Source organism: Thalia democratica, chromosome 9, assembly GCF_965202585.1.
Source record: "Thalia democratica chromosome 9, ktThaDemo2.hap1.1, whole genome shotgun sequence".
Taxonomy (NCBI): domain Eukaryota; kingdom Metazoa; phylum Chordata; class Thaliacea; order Salpida; family Salpidae; genus Thalia; species Thalia democratica.
The window spans coordinates 17,621,198-17,637,464 of record NC_139173.1 but is presented as its reverse complement, the minus strand read 5'-3'; the positions used below and the strand labels follow the sequence as shown (position 1 = coordinate 17,637,464).

General features: G+C 27.6%; 1 protein-coding gene across 3 annotated transcripts in view; it reads left to right on the top strand.

Annotated features, from left to right (window-relative positions):
• LOC145843788 (chromatin remodeling protein domino-like) overlaps positions 1 to 16,052 on the top strand; it is a 37,549-nt gene extending 21,497 nt beyond the window's left edge. The window contains exons 35-54 of one of the 3 annotated variants that reach the window (XM_082951016.1): positions 7,943 to 7,978; positions 8,167 to 8,293; positions 8,786 to 8,980; positions 9,090 to 9,172; positions 9,298 to 9,529; positions 9,922 to 10,045; positions 10,282 to 10,486; positions 10,974 to 11,151; positions 11,343 to 11,422; positions 11,578 to 11,746; positions 11,986 to 12,080; positions 12,246 to 12,332; positions 12,875 to 12,955; positions 13,772 to 13,855; positions 14,239 to 14,314; positions 14,382 to 14,434; positions 14,680 to 14,760; positions 14,937 to 15,107; positions 15,331 to 15,483; positions 15,690 to 16,052. In XM_082951016.1, coding sequence (XP_082807142.1) covers positions 7,943 to 7,978; positions 8,167 to 8,293; positions 8,786 to 8,980; positions 9,090 to 9,172; positions 9,298 to 9,529; positions 9,922 to 10,045; positions 10,282 to 10,486; positions 10,974 to 11,151; positions 11,343 to 11,422; positions 11,578 to 11,746; positions 11,986 to 12,080; positions 12,246 to 12,332; positions 12,875 to 12,955; positions 13,772 to 13,855; positions 14,239 to 14,314; positions 14,382 to 14,434; positions 14,680 to 14,760; positions 14,937 to 15,107; positions 15,331 to 15,483; positions 15,690 to 15,803 — 2,424 coding nt within the window. In that variant the 3' untranslated portion in view covers positions 15,804 to 16,052. Of the gene's footprint in view, positions 1 to 7,942; positions 7,979 to 8,166; positions 8,294 to 8,785; positions 8,981 to 9,089; positions 9,173 to 9,297; positions 9,530 to 9,921; positions 10,046 to 10,281; positions 10,487 to 10,958; positions 11,152 to 11,342; positions 11,423 to 11,577; positions 11,747 to 11,985; positions 12,081 to 12,245; positions 12,333 to 12,874; positions 12,956 to 13,771; positions 13,856 to 14,238; positions 14,315 to 14,381; positions 14,435 to 14,679; positions 14,761 to 14,936; positions 15,108 to 15,330; positions 15,484 to 15,689 lie in introns of all 3 variants that reach the window. The other 2 variants (XM_082951015.1, XM_082951017.1) reach the window with 2 other exon arrangements.
• The last annotated feature ends 215 nt before the right edge of the window (positions 16,053 to 16,267 follow it).

Genomic DNA, 16,267 nt, shown 5'->3' with positions numbered 1-16,267 from the left:
GTGTCTGAGTTTTAGAAACACTTGACAAAGAGTTATTTCAGTAATAAGTTAACAAAACTTACTAAAAATGTTAGATTTATTCTAATTAGGACCACACAAGTTATAATTTCGACTAGGGTTTCACTTCTTACATGTTCCTAGTTTTATTTAATTTTATAATTTTTTTTCTATTAGTCATTGTGTGGCAATTTCCAGTAACATTTATTACTCTCATATGCAAATATGTCTTGTGTTAAACAAGTTTTGAAAAACTGATTTAGTTTTATTTTTGAAGAGCTATGTTGTACTCAACATTTATTTGAACTATTTAAGTCCAATAGACGTTATAAATACAAACTAATTATTTTGATAAAATAAAAAATATATTTTTACTAGGTGTAATTATTGAAAGCATGATTTAAATTTCTATTAAAACTGTTTGCAGCTAAAAAGCTATCTTCTAATTTGTTACGGTTTAAAACTTCTATTAAAATAGAAAACGTAGTAATTTGGGAATGCAAACAGTATGAGATAAACTGGACAACAGATTATGTTGAGCGTTTTTGCCACAAAAATTTAAAAACTTCTTCGGCCTTTCGTTTTGTTGGAAGAATTAAGTTTTTTTTATTCAAACTGAGCATATAACATTAAGGGCATAGGGGGATTACACACTTTTTACATGTTGACCTTATTTTAAAGATCTTTAATTTATCTAATAGTTTAATTTCTATAATTAAAAATAGTTCTTGAGATATGTGGGTACAAAATCGAAAGCTTATTAGTATCCTAATGGAAGGGAAAGTTAAAAATGTAAAAAAAAAACTATTTCTTTAAAAATCTATCTTCCCCTACAGTTTTTTAGCAATCATTCTCAAACTTTCGCAGTTTAGTCTTAACTTAATAAAAAAACTTGTTGTAATATTTTTTTAGATTGTTGCAATAAGATTTTTTCTTGTACTGCAAAGAACATTTCTTGAACATTTGAGGTCAATAGCTAAAAAATGAAGGAGGAGATAGATTTTTAGTGAATATTTCAAAATTACGATATAATTGGCTATGAAAATTAAATGAATATTTTTGTTCGACAAAAACTACCTTGTAAATATATACTCTAAACTTTCAAATAAGAGCCAATGTTAACTTTTGTAAAAATAATTTGGACCCCTTAAGGTATTTAGATTTTGTGTCAAAATGAAAGGTTACCGATTAACATTCTGATATAAAAGTCATAAACTGGAAGCTAATTACTAGTTAACTTTATACTTTCAATTTTAAACTTATTTTTTCCTACAGTTTCTATTTTTTCTTTTCAACCTTCCTATTTAAAGCAGTCATACTTTAGATCTACAGGTTTAACAATAGAACTTTTGGTATGTTCACTTAAATAGTCATTTAAGGCTATAGGGGGGTTAGCCATGTTTTTTACAAGTTGATCTTATTTTATAGAGTTTTTTCTAAGCTTCAAGATGCTTTTTATCGTTTAAAAAAAAATTAAATTATTTTTTGAGATATGACCAGTCAAAGTCGGGCTGCATAACAGGTTCCCTATGGGATGGGAAAACTAAAACAGCGAAGAAAGACTGTTTTATTTAAATCTTTCTCCTCCTACATTTTTAAAGCAATTTTTATCAAACTTTCGCTGTCTAATCTTTATACAATAACAAAAAAAACGTTAATTTAAATTTTTTAAATAATTTTTGAAAAAAAAAACACTTTTTTTATAATTTTTGTGATAAATTTTTTATTTTTTTAAATAATTAAAATTCATAAGTAACGTTTTTCCTTTTAATATAAAGAACATTTCCTGGAAATTTGAAGAAGATTGCTTGAAAAATGAAAGGGGAGATAAATTTTTAGTGAATTTTGAAATTTCCGAGAAAATTGACTCCGAAAAATTTGCGGTCCATACGTTTGTATCGGGAACTTTTTACAAAAAATAAAATATTTCAATAGTTAAATGATATTGTTGACTTCTATAAAAACTTGCTTGTAGTTTGTATTTAAAGCTTTCATATAAAAGCCAAAGTTAATTTTTGTAAAAAAAGTGTTTTATCTCCCCTATGGCCTTTACATTAAAGATTTTTGATTAAAAGTTATATTGAAAAAATTATAGATGGTACAGAATTATTAAAATAGTTCAATGTTAAGTAAGGATATATTTTAGATGCTTTTGAGATTAAGGGTTCTTTTTATTTAGAATAAAAGGATTAAAGCTACTATTGCTAAAGTTACATTTACTGCAATTTAAAAAAATAGTTTGTAGTTTTAGAACGAGTAAGCTAAAAAAGATGAGTAATTAGTGCCCTAAAATAGAAATTTACTAAATGTATAGAAACTAAGTTGTTATGCATAATACTAGTAGAGTTTAAAAAAATACAAATTAAGGTTTAAAAAAACCTCTGCGTTTATGTAAGCCCAAACTTTGTGAAAAATTAAAATGGTTGGTTAAGGTGTTCAATAAATGTGTTGTAAATAATTATTCAGGATCTATGTAAGTAACTTTTTTTTTTGGGTTATTAATTTTAGTTAATTAATATTAGCATACATTATTTAAAGGTTTAACTTGATTGTATTGTTTAAAATATTTGCTAATAAAAAACCAAAACAAGTTCAAAGGAATTGACATTTGTGTTGAATTTTTTTTTTGGCTACTAAAATTAATATACTAAATACATAATCTTAATAATAGCCAGAGATTTTAAAAAAAGTATTTATTTTTTGTTTTGCTTAACTTTTTTTTAAATAAAATTAAAAGTTCTTTTTATACAAAAACTCTTAGTATAACATAAACTAGTTTTTACTTTTCATAATAATGAAAAAGACATTTAACGATTAAGATTTAATAAGTTTCTATTAATTTTTATGCAGAAACCTATAGAATACAGTTTTTTAAATTCAATTCTTTTTAATTTTAAAAACTATATCTTTTAGGATTATTAAGCCAGAGAACTCAAAGCTTGAGAAATTTCTTATATTTGTACTTGCTCTAATTAATGGGAACCAGTCAAATAGGCACAAAGACACTTTTGCGCGAGAGTAATAAAATTATATGAAAAATACAAAAGGATAAATTAATAAAAAAGAAAAAATAATTTACGACAGAGGGTTAGGGGTAACAGTGATAGAATTTGAAAAAAATTAATAAAAAAATTTAGTTTAAAAAATGAAGTTACCGACTGAGAGTTAGAGGTAACAGTGGTAGTGAAAATAAATAATTAAAGTTAATGAAAAAATTTCAACCTGTGTGAAAGTATCTTCATCCAAAAGTAACTTCGTGCAAAATTGACCCTTCGTGCATATTTGACTACTACCCCTAATTAATATATTTTAAGGGTCATAAAGTTTATCATCGTGTAAGCAGTACAAATTAAGAAAATGTTTTGTCAATTCCCGTTCAATAAGAAACTTATTATGAGTTTATCATAATGTCCGCAGTAAGAAAATATACGGTTGCATAGAAGATGCTTATAAACACTTTTACTTTCATTTGCAAAAGTTTAAAAACTATTATATCAAGTTGTAAATATCAAACGTTTTTGTATCAAACGTTTTTGCAAATATTTTCTAATCCTTTTTTATAAACCTTTTTTAATGTTGATAATATGAATTGTATTAATCAGTGTTGCCTGAAAACCTAGAATTTGACAATTTAGGCTAAAAAACCTGGAATTTTGAACAATTTTAATGTGTTCAGTAGTAAAATTTCTATTTGACACAAAAATTCTCATATAGATAAAAAATTTTGTCATCATCAAAAATTTTTATTAAAAAACACATTTAAAGTAGCATTATAGTTTTATTTCAAAGTTTTTATACTATTTAAGGCCACAGGGGGGGAGGGGGGTAAGCCATGTTTTTTACAAGTTGATCTTATTTTATAGAGTTTTTTCTAAGCTTCAAGATGCTTTTTAACGTTTTAAAAAATTCAAATTATATTTTGAGATATGACCAGGCAAATTCGGGCCGAATAATAGGTTCCATATGGGAAGGGAAAATTAAAACAGCTAAAAAAAACTATTTTATTTGAAATCTATCTCCTCCTACGTTTTTCAAGCAATCTTCTTCAAACTTTCACAGTCTAATCTTTATACAATAACAAAAAAAACGTTACTTTGGAATTTAAAAAAATGTTTGTAAAAATATATTTTTTTTGAAAAAAAAAACACTTTTTTTTGTGATAAATTTTTTTTTTTTTTTAATTAATGAAATTCATAGGTAAAGTTTTTTCCTTTTAATATAAGAAACATTTCCTGAAAATTTGCTTGAAAAATGAAGGAGGAGATAGATTTTTAGTAAATTTTAAAATTTCTGAGAAAATTGAGTCCGAAAAATTTGCGGTCCATACATTTTTATTGGAAAATTTTTACAAAAAATTATATATTTCAAAAAGTTAAAATCAAAATTTAAATGATATTTTTGACTTCTATAAAAACTGGCTTGTAATTTGTATTTAAAGCTTTCATATAAAAGCCAAAGTTAATTTTTGTAAAAAAAGTGTTTTACCCCCCTCCCTCTTCCCCCCTATGGCCTTAACACGGTTTTTTACTTTAAACTAAAAATAGAACCAAAAATGTGTACTATTAAAACCTGGAGGAAATTTTGAAAACCTGGAGAAAACTTGCCAAAAACATTTGTCAACCCTGTTAAATATGTTAATTAGTCTGTTTAAAAATCCAAGCTATTTAGTTGATACAATCTGATATTAGCAAGAGTCGCCTCCTTGTTTATACATAGTGAGCTGAGAAGTGTTTTATTTCTACTTAATATATTACATTATTAAATGATACTGATTTTAGCTTAATTGTTTCATAAAGGCCAAAGGGGTTCACCTTGTTTTTTACATGTTGGTCTTATTTTGTAGAGTTTTATCCTTGCTATCAGACACTTTTTACAAGATTCAAAAAAAAATTTGAGATGTAAGGAATCAAAGTTGGTAAGCTAAATAAGTTTCTTATCGAAACGTCAGACTCAACCCCAAAAAAATACTATTGCAAAAAAATATTTTATCCAATTAAACAATTTTCTTTAAACTTTTATAGTAAGTACGTTTTTGGTATTTAAATAATGCACACAAATGAGTTTTCAACAAAAAACATCGTCGAAAGTCTGCAGAGCAGAAGCCTGGGCTTTCGTTTGCCGTGAGACAAGCTCAAGTTTAACAAAGTTTATTGCCATGGCATGACCAACCCTTTTTTTACAAATGATTTTTTATAATAAAAATATATTTTATTAATTGAAAAGTAACTATTTTTGTCTTAAAATTTTCAATTTAAAAAATAATAATTTGTCAATTTTTCAACTATTAAATATCTTTTTTCTCGAAGTTTGAGGTGTCTAGTTTAAAAAACTAAAGTAGATAACATTTTAGTTAATTTTTAAATATTTGAGAAAATAAATGACAAAAAAATTGCGGTCTTTAGGTTTTTTTTAATTGAAAATTTACTGTATTTACAAACTTAATTTTTATATCACATAAAACATCTATTATTTTTTATAATTTAAACTTTCATACAACAGCTAGTATTGTTTTTTGTAAGAAATGTTTGACCTGTGGTCTTAATATCTTACTTATGACCGCATGGTGAGTTTTAGCTAACTTAAAATATTTTTCGTTTTTTTTTTTTATTTCATTCAACTTATACAAATGTACTAAACAATATTTTTAGCTCAGTGGCACCAAATTTTTTTGATAAAAAAATGTTTGAAAATGAGTGTACATAATCAAGAAAATTGTTTAGACATTCCAATTTTTTTTATTCAGGTTTTGTTCTTAGTGATAAGCAAAATCAAATAAGTATAGTTTAAAAAATAATAACAACAAATTGTACAGTACTTTTATTTATTTAACTGACATACGTTTCTCTTTGTTAAACAATTAAGACAGTTCCACGAGTTCTGTATAAAATAAGTACTGAAAATAGAAGTACATACTATAGTTTAAATTTATTGATTTATGCTTATTGAAATACTTCATTTTACAATTTGAGTATTTAACATATACTGTATATAATATTATTTATTAAGGGCATAGGGGTTGGGGTCCAACATTATACATAAAAGCTAAAATTGTATATTTTGACATATCATGCGCTGTGAAAAAAGTTTCCGACACTAACCTATTGAGGGAAAAAAGTTATTGCCGAATTCTTTCAAAACATCATCACTATCTCCTCCTTCATTTTTTGATCAATCAATCTCAGACTTTTAGGAAATGTTCCTTGCATTAATACAAAAAATAATGTTAAGAAAATTTAAGTTTAAGAATTTAGAAGCAAAATTAAAAATAATCAATTTTTTAATAATTGTTTTTTTACTCAAAATTTAAAAATATGACTACAATAGAAACGTTTATTATTTAGTAGTGAATAAACTGATAAAGTTTCAGAAAGATTGCTTAGAAACTATAGGAAAAGATAGATTTTTAATGAGATAGTCTTTTTTTGCCTTTTTACTTTGGTCCTTCCGTAATGAACCTATTGAGCTCTCCAGCTTTGTACCTTCATGTCTTAATACTAATTTGATTTTACATAACGGTAAAAAGCAACTGCTAGCTTAGTTGAAGATGTTTAAAATAAGATCAACATGTAAAAAAAAGTGCCTACACCCTTATGCCCTTAATCTATAATAGATTGGCTTTTACTTTATTTGATAAGCATATTCATATTCTTTGTCTTCTATTCTTTTTTGAAGTACTTATTTTTTACATAACTCCGTCGAACTATTTATTTAATACAGAGAAATCTATATCAGTTTAAGAAAGTACTGTGCAAACTGTTGCTATTATTGTTTATTCCAACGAACTTCTTTCTTTAGATCTATATAAACAAATTATTATCTAGTAATAATAAATATTTATAATTTAAACGGAAATTGAAAATAGAAGACATCGGTACTGAAGGGTGCTTGGTTATCTTATATTTAGTTTTAAATGCGTAATACCTATTCTCTTGTCATAGTTCACAATAAACCTTTCGAGATAAAGATTATTTTATAGATAGTTTTGCTTAAAAATTTTCTTAAATGATGCAATTAGCAACAAAATTTCTGTTTTAATAAGTATTAATTAAAGTTATACGAGTGTTTTCAATTGATTTGTAAAACAAAAAATTGCAAGTATTTATTTATATTTATAAATTACACAGATAAGACAAGTATGTGTTCAACAACAATATAAAATTTGTTTCAAAAATATAATCAATTTGTAACAAATGTTTCTGAAATAACTTGGTATTGTTTCAAAGTACTAACTTGTAGTTGTAAAAAGTGAGAATACTGCTTAAATGTGGGTGGATAAAAAAAAACTATTCGAATTTTAAAAAACTTGCTTTCTAAAATTTTTATTTTACTTTCATATGTTTGTATATGTCTAAACAATTAAATGCATCAGAATTTCTCAGGGTGTCGGTCATTTTTTAACTTGCACTGGTTTAACCCTTTTTTTTTAAGTAAGAGTGTTTTATATTAAATTTTTAATAGATAAATGAGAAAGAGTATGTATAATGGTTTATAAGACAAGAAGGTTAAAGTTAGGGGTCTGGGTTGTCCAGTAAAAGTGTCACCAGTGCAAACCGGCTTGATAAATAAACAAACTTTAGGTAAAAAAATAAATTGTTAAGATACAGCAATTTAATAGTTTAATAAGCTTGATTTAGACCTATCACTTTCTCAAGTTGGCTTGTGTTTTTAAATACATATTTTATTTTGACAAGCTTTACCGCAATCTTGACCAGTGTTTTTTCACATTACTCGATATTCGTTAATTATTATTGATTTAGAATAGATTTTTTTTTAATGTAATTAGTATTTTTAATTCTACTTAGTTCAACATAAAAATAAGATTTATAGTTCAATTTTACAGAATATAATATTTCTATTAACACGTAAAGTTTAAAATTATTATCAGTTCGGATTTTTTTTAATTGTTAGTTAGTTTAAATATAATCTAATGTATCGTTTTTAACAGGATTTCAGAGAAGTTCACACCGGAGAATACATGCCTGTTAGTTGAAATTTTGTGATAAAACTCAAATAACAAGTTCTCCAACATTATGTTGTAAAACTTTTTAAAAATTATAAATATCCTTACAAAATTTATTCATTAAAAAAAATGTTTTTCCAGCAAACTTATTGATAATTTTTTTTTTAAAGTTCATTATTTTCTTGTTGTTAAAATGTTATCCAATACAGATATGGGGCCCACCTACACCGCCAAAAGACGACAACGATGTTTACATAGACAGGAGTTTGTTGAAACTTTACAAATCGACAAATATGAAGCTGGAAGATCTGCCACCCATCATAAACCTTAAGAGAGGTGATGCTAAAACTTTTTTTTTATAAATAGTGGTTTAGTTTATAGTTTTTTTTTTAATTTTGTTGCTGTCTTTACAGTTATAGATGTCTATTTTTAAGTATTTCGACTTTACATATTTACTTTAATCAAAAATAAATCTGATAGCAAACATTTTTTCATGTTTTTTACTTAAAAAACTATTTTTTAAACCACAACTAACAAAACATTGCATGGAACAGATAAACAGCTTTACTGACTGTGTATTGTAGTTCATTTTGAACAATAAACTATAGTTTAAACAATATTATATGTTTTGGTTTTAAGAAAACAAATAGAGAGATCTCAACTACTTTTAAAACCTAATTATTTCTATTTGAAAAAGGTTTATTTAAGCACTGACGAGGTCTTTGACCGATACTTAGTTTGTAAAATAAATTCTCTAAAGAAGAAATTCATAGTTTAAACAATGCAAAACTTTAATTTTTCAACTTTTACAATCTCTAAATATTTTAGTGGACTCGGAAATAGTGAAACGCGTCATGAAAAACGACTTGAACATAACGACTTGTCTGTTCAAGAACAGTGGCGCCTACCTCAAGAAAAAAGACAAGGCCGCCAACAAAATGCGGCAGCAGGAAAAAACAAAAAAGTTTTCGTCGCAATCCACGTCTGCACTGATGAGCCACATGAAAAACGACTCGACTGCTGGTAGGCTTTAAATTTTCTAAGTTTGTAGTTATTTCAGCGTAAAAAAGTTTAAAATTTAACACTTTTAGTTGATAGAACTTTTAGTTTATTTATGATTATTTTTTTGCAGCTTCGCCAAACTCCGACTCCAACAGCCACGAGCATTTTTGGAATGAAAATTGGAACATCAACGAAGAGTTTTCAGTTATTCAGGTGAGTTCGTGTATATCTTATTCCAAAGTTGTTGATGAACTGGCAAATGAACTAAAAACTTCACACTTTATCATTGCAAATTTTTATCAACTTTTCGAAGCGCTAACCTTTCCACGTCTTTGCAGAGCTTGTCAGACACGCTGGACCACAGCTGGTCGGTCACCCTGCCGGGGCACGTCGTGGACTGGGACGTGGTTTCCAACGCCACCCGGCCCCACCACATGAAGTTCCGCAGTGCGGACGATTGCAGGAGCAAGCTGGAAAATTTGGTCACCAGCTTCCCGGAGGACAGGGACGTCAACGCTCAGCCCTCGGACGCCAAGCTGCTCGGCGAGCCGTTGAAGAAAAAAGCAAAGGGTGAGTGTAGTGAACAGTTGCAAGTGTTTTTTATGATGATAGTTTGTTTACAAAATTTTTTGTGGTTTCGTTTGTTTAATTCATAAACATGTTGATAAATTTGTTTTGCAAAATAGTGTATACAATGTAAATCATAAGTCGGATTGCAGATTATGATACTTTAAGTAGTTGATCATACAATAATACTTTTTATTATTATTTAAAATATGAAAAAAGTTGATAATTTGAAGCTTTAATCATGGTCTACAGTTTTTTTTTTTTTCTTAAAACCAAATTTCAATGAAACGAGAGTAACATAACTTTTATAAAAATGACTGAACTTAATTTCAATATAGTCTAATTGTATACTTCTTTCTTGTAGTAAATATATTAATAAAATGAATATTTTACAGTTTCAACGAAACTTCAAAACAAGAACAAGATGTCCTCGGGCAGCGGCGATGCCGCATTGGCAATGACCAGAAAGAAACTGGACGACGATAAAAATCACCATCTGACTCAATCTATTAACAAGTGGTGGGTCGAATCAACTAGTTGAATTAGAGTTTAAGTTAAACTGAAAACATCAATACTTGAAGTGTCTTCGCGCTCTTTTTTGATATACTCATAATAACTAACAAAAATTAAACTTTTTATAGAAACACAACTTTTGAAGTTATTTTTGTTAATAAACTCTTACTAGTACATAAGTTGTAACGTGCTAAATTTACCTACTATTTACATAAAAACAGACAAACTCTTTCTTATTTCAGGTTCAACGCGGCGGACCAAACCAGAGAGCAGTTTCCGACGATCGACTCGACCGACACCGCGTTGATGATGACCATGCAGAAGCCCAACTCGACCGCGCAGTCGCCCATGGAGAAGAAGTCGAACGACATCAGAATACTGAAGGACGAAAGCGAAATCGATTATCAGAATCCCATCGGCAGCCTGTCGCTCTTCCAAAACATGGTTGTGAGTACTTTTATTGGTATTTGTATAAATTATATTTTGTTGTTGTGTATCAAGCTGTATGACCTGTTTTTTTTTTTCTTTTTTCAAAATATCGAACAAAGATATAAGATATTTTAACTGTTTTAAAAAACACACCATTAAAACTCAGGAAAAATTAGTTTCAATTATATTGTTATTAAGTTTTTTCCATTTGTTTTAGCAGATGTGTGAAATTAATTAAGATACTTTTATTATTTGATACTTTTGAAATAAAGAATTATAGATTGGTTTTCACTCATCATCGTATAACTTTTAAAAACTCCAAGTGATTATATAAAAAAATATGTTTATATAAAATTTATATCGTGTTCCATCTAACAATATAAATAAGTACAATCGAATCACGATCGTGCGTATTTATTAACAAAGTGTCTGTTAAAATTATAAAAAACCGACAAACTACAGCAAATAAATGAATGTTTGTATTCAACAGAATCATTTGCAACAGAGCAAGAGGAAGTTGCCGCAACAGACCCCGTCGTCCGCGTTGGCCGCCAAGCGTCAGATGTCGGACGCGGCGCAGCAAGGCGGCCAGCAGAGGAGCATGCAGGTGATGCAAGGCGGCCAGCAGGTCGGCAGTCACATCATGCAGCAGGCGCAGATGCCCAGCGGAAGCATTGGAATGGGTAAGTGTTAATTCATGTTTTTTTAATCGATATTAGACTTCAATACTTTATTACTGCTAAGAGCTTTTTTTGAAAGGAAACAGGCAAAGCTAAGCTGAATCAGTTTTGCTTTGTGGGTTTTGTGACATTGTTTAATAATTTTGCTGAAAAGTTAACATTTTCTGTTTGTAACTTTTACAAAAACTTTGTAGGTGCCCATGGAAACAGGCGGGTTCAACTACCGCAAGCTAGGGTTCAAATTCACCCACAGTCAAAAATTCAACCTAACAAGGTTCAAAACAAATTTTTAAATTTTTTCTAACACAAATAAAACAGCGATTAAGGTAATATGAAATACTCAACATATGAAAAGACTGTTTTTATATTAAAAAGATTAAAATAAGTAAAAGCTCATAGTTAAACTAAGTAATTGTTAATTTGTTTCAGGTTCTGATCAGAATGCCGGGCAACTCACAGCAGCAGGGAGGTGCTACGATAGTAGGAGGACTGCAGCAGGTGCAATCAGGCAGCAACCAGCAGATACAAACCATACTCACTCCTCAGCACCACCTTGTGCCTGTCACTCAAACCGGTGTCAACAAGTTCCCGCACAGATGTTAGTTTGTGTAAAATATTGGCATTTGCGGCTTTTAAGATTTGTGATTCTATTACTTATACTTTTCTTGTTTTATATATTTTATTTATTTTTAACGATTTGCTTCAATCAGTTGTCCGCTTATTATTCTTAAGGTTCAACCAAGTTCTGTTGTTACTTTAAGCGCTCTACTTCGATACTTTTTTTTTTTTGCAAAAATACTACTTTAACTGGAAATAAATGAATAATTTTATTTTAAGTGAGCGCGGCCAACTTTCAAAGGTTGAGCACAGCTAATGTGCAAATTGCCAGGCAGGGAAATAAACAGCAAGTTGGTCTACAAAAACAACAACAAGTTTGTTTTCTCTTTACTAACATTTTATTAATGAAACGTACTGAGAAACACATAATTTTTTTTTATCTATCCTTAAAATGTTTGTACTTTTTTTTATTAATATGATTTTTCTCATGTACTGTAAAATATATAAAATTTGTTGGTAAATTTTGTACATAATTTTAGGTAAAGCGAATTCAGACATCACAGGGACTTCAACAATTTCAATCAAAAAATATAATAGGACAACAACAGCTTGCAAAGTCAAAAATTGTAAGTTTAGTATTTCAACATGTTACAAAAAGCTTATGCAATAGTTAAATACTCTTTTTTAATTTAATTGTTTCTAAAACAAAGTGTCGATATCATCTGGTTTCAAAATTTATCATTGATTTAATTTATTTAAAAACAAATTTTTATAACAGTTTATACTTTTATATGTTTCTTGTTGTTTTTAAATTCAAAAATCTTACTAAGTATTTTAAATAATAAATTTTAGATTGATAAAATGATAGTATCCGTATTATATTTACGCTTAATAGTTAGTTTTTTAATCTTTTTTATTTATTGAGCTACTTATAAATGATGTGTTTTAATAGTATTGAAAATAACTTTGTTTATTTTCTTATGTATATATATATATATATATATATATAAGTATAACAAATCCCTTTTATATTATGTTCCTTTGAAATAGTTTTTTTTTATAAATAGGTAAAACAGCAAAGCTTGTATAAATAGTTTCAACCGTTGATACTTATAACTTTTTTTTTTTAATTTGACCAGCAAGTATTAAAATTTTTTGAAATTTCCAGCTGAACAAAGGGCAAACATATCAAATTACATCCTTGTTTGGTAGAACGCCCAACATGAAACAACTTCCAAATCAACCACAGGTAGGACTTTTAGTAAATATAATGGCAAAATATTTAGTTTGCTGAGTATTTAGTTCTGTTTCTAAAATATAAAAGTTTATTGTTTATGTGTTTTAAACCTTTTATTGTGAAAAATGTTCTATGTTCTCTTGTGGTCATAAAACAAAGTTTTATTAAATTTGATATAACTTTTTTTAAATAAAGTTATTATTTTAAGGCTATTTGAATTTTGTTTTAATTTTTATTTAGTTTTTGACTTGTTGAAAAGCTGCAATTTTCTAAGAAAAAAAAAACATGTGATTTTTTTAATAATTACTTTAACTAAAAACAAATCTTTAAAAAGGTTAAAATTTACTTTGTAACTTTCATTACTACAAAACTAAACAAAACCTTGATTTACATATAGTAAACTTATTAAGATGTTAAACATATGATAATACTTTTTTAGCTTACAACAATATCTTAACTAAAGTTGTATTGATTTTCTCGATACGTCTAACTATTGAATTTTTTTTTAAATTCTAATTGATGTATAAACTAATGTAATAAAATTATTTGTTTTATTTCTGTTACAAAGCTATCAAACAATCTTATCGGATGCCTTTTAAATAACTTAAAGCTTAACTTTTTTATATATAAGCTGTTATGCAAAAATACTTTAAAAAGTCAAGTATATAGGTTAATTTAAATAACTTTTAAGTTACAGGTATGTAACTAAAGTCGAACATTATCCGTTGCTTTTATCGCTAAAAATATTAAAAAAAAAGAGTTCTTTGAATTACAGTTGGTAACAAATTTTTCTTGTTTAACCAACTTTTAAGAACTATTATAATTCAGAAAGCAATGATGGTTCAAAAAGCCGGCATAAAAATAAAAAACGAGCCCGGTTCTAGCAGAAGAAACTCAAAAGTTATGGAAAAAGTTGGTGATTATGTTATTCCAACTTATTTTGTCTACGTCAAGCTTTATTACAGGGTTGCCACTCACTTAGGCTATTTTTTGTGAAACTCATTCTGTTTTGAAACTTTTATTTTGAAAACTCAGGCTGAATGACGCTAGTTTAAATGCTCTTGAAGTAATAGTTAGTCTGTATAGCTCCAAATTTTTTTAGATGATCGATTTTGATCTTTTAGTAGCAATATTTGAGTTTATTTCAGACTTGTGTAATATAAACACATAAATATTTTTATAAGGGTGGCAATCCTGTTATTGCTGTTAACAAAGTAAGGTTTTGAAATATTAATAACTAGTTTACTAAAATTTTAGTTAAAAGTTTAATACTAAAACATTACTATTTGTTTTAGGGACAACAGCAAAAGCAAGTTCGAAGTTTAAGCCAAATATCCACTGGAAAACAGTTTGGAAATAATCCAGTATCAAGTACATATTAGTCTTATTTTTAATATTTTGTACATAGTTTTCTAAGTTATTATATATTTTTTTTCAGCTGTGACACTAAATGTAGCGAATGCAAATCAACAAAAAGTGTTATTAGCACAAGTAAGTTCAAGTTGTATTTCAAAATTTGAAAATTCTGTTAGTTTTCCTGCTCAATAAAAACTTATTTTAGTAGTAAACATTTTTGTAAACAAATTTAATGCTATTCAAGTTATCCATAAAAATGATCGATTAAACAAAATTAATTTTGATACTTAAGCGATGATTTAAAGGTACAATTAATTTCATTCTATAACATTTTAAGTTAAAGAAATTTCATTTGCTTTCAATAGTGTTTTTAAATTCAGTTGAACAGCGGAGGAATGGTTTTGCAACAACCACAAAACATCAAACAAAGAGTTTTCGCTCAGCAGGGTGGCAGACAGCAGGTTAATATATATTTTAAGAGTTTTTTTTAACAAGTTGTTATAGCCAAATATTTTTTTTACTTTTTTCCTTTTTTAATAGTTTCTTTTTGTATAAACTGTAATATTGCAAGTTGAGAACTTTGATTGTTACTCTCAAAATAAATTAAAAGCATACAAAATATAATATTGTAAAACAGGTGGTATCTTCAAAAGGAAAAACTTTGCAGTACAACCCGCATATAATAGGAAGTTCGGCTTCACAAATAATTCAGACTTCTGGCGTTCCGTCTTCGATAAATCAGGCGGTCATCAGACAGCGTCGACCGGCAACTTCGAGCAATATTAACATCAACCAACAAAATAAAATAGTAAGTTATTCCTGGCTTAAAGTTTTGATTAGAATGTTTTAGTTAGACTTTATCTAGTTTTTTGTGATTACCTTTTTATATTGTATTTAAATTGCTGTAGTTATAAAACTGCATGACCTGTATTCTGCATACATATTTTTGCATATGTTTACACACACTGAACACTAACATCAAAATTGAAACTTAATGACCAAAGCACAATGTTCAAATCATAATGATACAGAGACACCAGATGAGCCAGCCGAGTCACGTGGTTTTGCCACCGCAGCAAATGATACAGCGAGTAAGCAGCCACTCACAACAGAGCAGTAAGAACTTGCAGCAATCCATTCAGGTCACCCAGCATCAACCCAAAACTTATCAAATTCAGTCGCCGGTAGGATAACTTTTTTTAATATAAAGTCTGTATAAATTAAAAAACTGTTGTTTAGTTAATTATTAGCACTATGGATTAATAACTTTAGTACAATTTTGTTGTTATATACATATACTTTTTAATTTTTTATGGGTTACTAGTAAAAGTAAAGTTTATTAATTTTTTTTTTTTAATTTTAGTCTCGTAGATTATAGTTTTTTTTTTAGTTGAACAACATCAACATGTTACCAAATCCGCAATTCGCTTCTCCCAACCAAATTATAAAGTTGCAGCCGAATCCTATTCCTACTAGCATTGAAAACGACAATAAAGAAGAGTAAAATATCTTTGTTTACTATATATGTCGTTTTGATACATTGCTTTTTTTAAATCTTTTTTTATAATTAAAACTTTTCTATTATGTAAAAAAAATCTTATTACTTTTTAGATTGTGCTTTTAAAAATATATAAAACTCTTATTTTATGATTGAGTTTAGATTTTTTTATTCTGTTGTGCTATTTTATTTAAGTTTTGTACAGTTTCTAAAAAAATAGTGTAACTATTTAAAAAACAATAAATTATTGATAAATGTTTAATTTCTATGTTTTACTATACGCAGATTTTTTTATTGCATAGCTCACAACTATAACTTACATACTTTTTTAAATTTATTTTGAACTTTGTCAAAATGCTGTGCACGACTATCAAAACTCTTACAAAAAAGATTAAAGGACTACAACTGAAAAAACAATATGTATTTAAAAAACTTAAAATAAGCAGTTGTGGGTCTCACAAGTACCTACA